The 5,290-nt window shown below is 50.0% G+C and overlaps 1 protein-coding gene across 1 annotated transcript; it reads left to right on the top strand.

The window, feature by feature from the left end:
• Positions 1–1,824: 1,824 nt before the first annotated feature.
• On the top strand, positions 1,825–3,958 carry LOC141155498 (uncharacterized). Its single transcript, XM_073642364.1, has 2 exons — positions 1,825–2,857; positions 3,315–3,958. Exons 1-2 carry the CDS (start codon positions 1,825–1,827, stop codon positions 3,956–3,958), a joined length of 1,677 nt encoding a protein of 558 aa, XP_073498465.1.
• The last annotated feature ends 1,332 nt before the right edge of the window (positions 3,959–5,290 follow it).

The following is a 5,290-nucleotide window of genomic DNA, read 5'->3' as shown; positions in this document are numbered from 1 at the left end:
GGTTTTCAGGGAAGTTAGCAAGTGTAACACCACTGCCTGCATCCTTGCATGGCTTCCCATCCCACACCATGCAGGGCGGCAGTGCATACATTTCCTGATTCTTAAAGAAACAGTGTCCACATTCCTAATGTGTCCCCAGCTTGTTGCTGAGAGGCACTGGGTACTTAAAGCACCTCCACGTGTTGGGAGGTGCCTGAGCAATATTTTCTCTCAGTGTGTCTGTGTAACTACTAAGTTGCCAGGTCCTGTCCTGTTTGTTTTCTATACCTGCCACCTTGTGGCCTGAATACCCAGGCCTGAACCCTGAACCTGTACCTGTATCTGATCTTACCTGTTTCCTGCCTCCCTGGGGGCTGAATACCTAGGCCTGAACCCTGAATTCTGAATCTGTATCTGATCTTTCCTGTACCTGCCACCCTGGGGGCTGAATACCATGCCTGAACCCTCAACCTGTACCTGTATCTGATCTTCCCTGTTTCCTGCCACCCTGGGGGCTGAATACCTAGGCCTGTACTCTAAACCTGTAGGTAAAAGAAGAAAAGGTAACCTGCTCACCCTCCATAGGCTTGATTAATCCAGGAGCTCGCAATCAGCGCTCTACGGGCACTCAGGTACAATGAAGTGAAGGTGTAGATTCAGCTCACCGGACATCATCATAGGTAAAATTCAAGAGTTTATTTCATCCAAATATAAAAGCAGATGTAGTGAAATAGGTATCTGAGGGGATTGGATACAAGCTAAGGGTTAACTCAACAACACACACAGGTCACAATCTAAGCACAAGCCATCTTCCCAGTCACACTGACTCCAGTCTCCCCAGGGGGCGTCCTACCACCAGGGGGCGTCCTACCGCCAGGGTAATAAATCACACCTAGAGGGAGCCTCAAAGAGGAAGAGAATTGATAAGAGAGAGAAGCCATCTCAAATAGTGAACTTCAAACAAAGAGTCCAAGAGACCAAGTTAGAGGGACAAGGAACATTTGTACAACATAATATATGCACGGCTAAATTAGTGAGGGTCCAATCATAGACCCAGAATTAGAATGTTTAAATGGAAGGCTGGTGTAGAGATCTGACCCCCAGTCTGGGTCTATAACTGGATCCTCCAGGCTAAAATCTTTTGTCTCAGAGATGGGGCAGCCGAGCACTGCTGTGATCATCATCCCATATTTCCGCCTTCCCCATCGGGCTACAGAAGAACAAGTTTAGGGTTCTGTAAGTTCTCCTGTTTATTTTCATACTGTTTGCATATCTGTATGTCACTTTTTATTTCTATTTTTTTAACATATTTTTATTATAAGCACTGTACCTTTTCTATTAAAGCTTAAAACTTTAATAAGCCTGAATATTGTATGCGCTAAAGAACCCATAACCCTAGGAAGGGTGTGATTTTGTTGATTGTCCGATAGTCTTAGTTTAGGGGACCCATCGGCCCCAAATCCGGTGGGTGGTGGTAGCGTGTGTGAAGCGGGGTGCGCAGTCTGAGTTGGGGTGTGATTGATGCTCCCTTCAGCATAGGATAGAGGTCGAGTGCTGGTTTGAGTGAGAGGAGAGAGAGTAACCCTTGCAGGCGCAACCCCAAGTCACGTGCTGAGGAGCGGGTACGTGACAAATTGGTGGCAGCGGTGGGATAGAATTTATTTTTATTAGCGCATTAGTGCAGGGTTTAAGAAATTATTCCCTGTACTAAAGAATTTGTGTCCTTACGAGCAGCCACCAGTTCTACAAGATTCGGCTCAGTGCTTACTTAGACAGACTTGCAAACAGTTTCCCCTTCCCCGTTTTTATTTTCTATCTTTTATTTGGCAAAGGCTGTTCATTAATATGGCAGCCCGATACAAGAAGCTGAGTAAGGATGCTCTGATCGACCTCTGCGAGCAAAGAGGAATAGAGACTGCCGACAGATCCAAGGAGATGCTGATGCACAACTTGGCGGAGCACGAGTTGGCGCAAAATGCTGAAGCAGCCGGACAAAGAGAGAGTCCACCTCCGATAGGCCCAGAAATGCCAGTCCTTGCACCGGAGATGTCCTCTGAAGGTGCCAGCAACGCCAGTTCTGAGGAGCCTGTGGACTTTACGTTACAAATGGCCTTACAACAGCTGGGAGCAAGTGATCCCGCTCTGCGCCTGCAGCTTGTTCTACAGTACCGAGAGGCTGCAGAACGCCGGGCCGAGAAAGCGGCTGCAGAACGCCGAGCCGAGAGAGAGGCGGCTGCTGCAGAACGCCAGGCTGAGAGAGAGTTCAAGCTCCGGATAGCCCAAGTAGAGCGGGGTAGCAATCTTCAGCTAACCCCCTCCCAGGACATAAATCCAAGGAGGCCTCGTTTGGAAAACTTCCCTGTGATGGAAAAGGACACGGACTTGGATACTTTTCTTCGGGGGTTTGAGAAAACCTGCAAACAATATCATCTACCCCTTGAGCAATGGGCGCTGTACCTAGCCCCGGGGTTGAGAGGCAAAGCTGCAGAGGTGTTTGTTGACCTCCCATCCGACCTGGATGGGAACTATGAGGCAATCAAAGAGGCTCTGGTCAGGAAATACAACCTAACCCCAGAAGTGTATCGGAGAAAGTTCCGGAACTTACAACGTGGGTCAGCTGACAGCTATGCGGATTTTGTGAGCACATTGAGGAGCACCTTCCACCAATGGATCAGGGGACTTTCTGTTAGCAGCTTCGAGGCCTTAACAGATCTTATGGTCAAGGATCAATTTCTCCATATGTGCCCAACGGATGTACGACAATTTGTGTGTGATCGAGAGCCACAATCTGCCGATGAGGCTGCAAAGATTGCGGACCGCTACGTAGCCAACAGGATGCCAGAGGTGCGGAAGCCATCGGGATTCAGCTGGAAGGGAGGTAAGCCAAACGGGGACCCCTCCCTCTCTGCCAGCCGGTCATCAGTGCTGTCCAAACCCACCTCCTATGGGGCCCCGGGGACCAGATATCCTTCAGGTCATTCACACCAATGCTTCACGTGCAAGAAAGTGGGACATGTTAGTGCAGTCTGCCCGGATAGGGAGAAACGCCCCTCTACCACCACAAAGCTGTCTGGGCCCCCACCTTCTGTCCTATTTGTGGCCGGCACTGATGTGCGGACTAATGAGAACTGTCAATCTGTCACTGTTGGCGATAAAGTTACCATTGGTCTCAGAGACACTGGAGCACAAGTAACTCTGATGCGTCCCGAATTGGTACCGGGGTTGAGGGGTCAGCCCTGCCGTGCCCATGGCCTGTGTGTATCTGCACTGGGGAGCAGGGAAGGGTGTAAGGGAAGTGGGAGTATCAGAGGCTATTCCCACCAATGTGCTGCTAGGCACCGACCTGGGAAGGATGGTGTCCCACTATATTCCTCCACTGAACGTAAATGCCACTGAGAAGGTGGAAGCCCGTGTCCCACCTGAGACCTTGTGCCAAGAGGGAAAATGTACCCATGTGCAGGACTGTACGTATGTGGCCGTTGTGACCCGGAGTCAGTCTGCGGCTCAGACTCAACCCCAGAGACTAGAGGATGCGTCTCAGATAGAACTGCCAGAACAGGAGGGCCCTCCTCTGGCCCAGGAGCCCCCTCACATGCCAGATCCACCGAGGTCCCTGACCACAGACCCGGAGGACTCTGCTTCCGACCAGAGACTCGTGTTCACACTAGGCCAGGGCCTGCAGACTGACAGCCAGAGCTTCCAGGAGACCCTGCTGGAAGATGCCAGTCTGGAGAAGCTCCAATGTCGTGCTGACCAACCCCCTACTGCTTCTGACAAAGAGAGAATCTACTGGGAGACTCTCCCCATTGATAACACAGAACATTGGGACTGTGAGAAGCGGCTGGTGGTTCCTTATCTTTTAGGGAACAATTATTCAGAATTGCTCATGAAATTCCTCTGGGCGGACACCTTGGAGTACAAAAAACTAAAGCTCGCCTTGCTCATAACTTTTATTGACCAAAGATGGGGACGGATGTAGCCAACTACTGTCGATCCTGTGTAGTGTGTCAGAGGGTCGGAAAGTCTGGGACTATACAGAAAGCCCCATTGATACCCCTGCCAGTGATTGATGAGCCGTTCCAGCGAGTGGCTGTGGATATAATAGGGCCACTTGCAATACCTAGCAGCTCGGGCAAAGAGTACATCCTCACAGTGGTGGACTATGCTACATGATATCCAGAGGCTGTGGCTAGTGTTGAGCCACCCCCGTAGTGTTCGAGTTTGGTTCGGTTCGTCGAACACCCGTATGTTCGCCGAACTGTTCGTCGAACTGTTCGACGAACACCTTCGAACACCGTTAAACCCAATGGCAGGCAAACAAAAACACATAGCAACACATAGAAAACACCTTCAAAAGGTGTCCAAAACCTGACAAACTGCTCAGAAGACACAACTAACACAAGGAAAAGTGACAAGTACATATAGTCGTGCGAAAAGAAAAGAGGTGGAGGAGTAAAAGGAGGGGAGACACAGATATAGGCATGTCATGCCCTTCTAAAACCAAAAAAGTGTGAAGCCGACACGGACAGTCCGTTCCTGCCCGTGCGACCTCCGTGTCGCCGGGTTTGTGCCAGAGCCACGTTGGACCCCGACGGCCAGCCCCCCTCTCCCAATACTGGTGCCTGTCCGCTGGTGGGTCGAGCGAGCCCCCCTGCGGTGGAGGCAGGTCTAATCTTTTTAATTTAAATTGTCTCTCTAATTTGAATGAGTACACTTTAATCCTTTTACAAGGATCTATTGAAGGGCAAGTCTCATGCCAGCAGCCACGGTAATTCCAGCTCCAGTAGCGTCCACTAAAGCTGCTGCAGTTAAAAAGCTTTTATAAGGATCAAGCTTGGCGGTGCACCGCAAGGCGTCCTACCGCCAGTCCCAGCCCCTATGCCTTGGGGTGCCTCCCCTATGCTCTTCACTGAGTGTCCTGGGGGCCCGAACCATTTCCTTTGAAAAAATTAAGTGTCCAAACTACAGGTGGTGTAGCTTGCTTAACAGCTGGGATAATCCACTAACCAGCAGACACTGCTACTAGGCACAAAGTATTTCCTGGGCTAGATGCAGTTAAAAATTTGTAATTAGATACTCTCGTTGGATGCTGAGAAAGCATTCCATAGAGTCTCCTGGCACGCCATATATTATTCTCTTAAAAAACTTGGGGTAGGGGTCTAGGGGACCCTTTTATAGCCAAAATCACGGCCCTGTATCGCAATATGTCACCTAGGCTGAAGATAAATGGAACATTTTCATCACCTTTCATATTCACCAATGGTACAAGGCAGGGATGTCCTCTGTCCCCTCTCTTATACATCCTAGTGAC

The sequence above is a fragment of the Phyllobates terribilis genome, unplaced genomic scaffold, assembly GCF_046119375.1.
Source record: "Phyllobates terribilis strain yellow unplaced genomic scaffold, ASM4611937v1 Scaffold_7__3_contigs__length_470593459, whole genome shotgun sequence".
Classification (NCBI taxonomy): domain Eukaryota; kingdom Metazoa; phylum Chordata; class Amphibia; order Anura; family Dendrobatidae; genus Phyllobates; species Phyllobates terribilis.
The sequence above is the reverse complement of the archived record's forward strand: the minus strand, read 5'-3'. Positions and strand labels throughout refer to the sequence as shown.

Excerpts from the sequence above, each read along its gene's own strand:
- LOC141155498 (XM_073642364.1), top strand. The coding sequence starts at position 1,825 with ATGGCAGCCCGATACAAGAAGCTGAGTAAGGATGCTCTGATCGACCTC. Across the intron at positions 2,858-3,314 it reads GGGATTCAGCTGGAAGGGAG|GCACCGACCTGGGAAGGATG; the intron begins GTAAGCCAAACG and ends ATGTGCTGCTAG.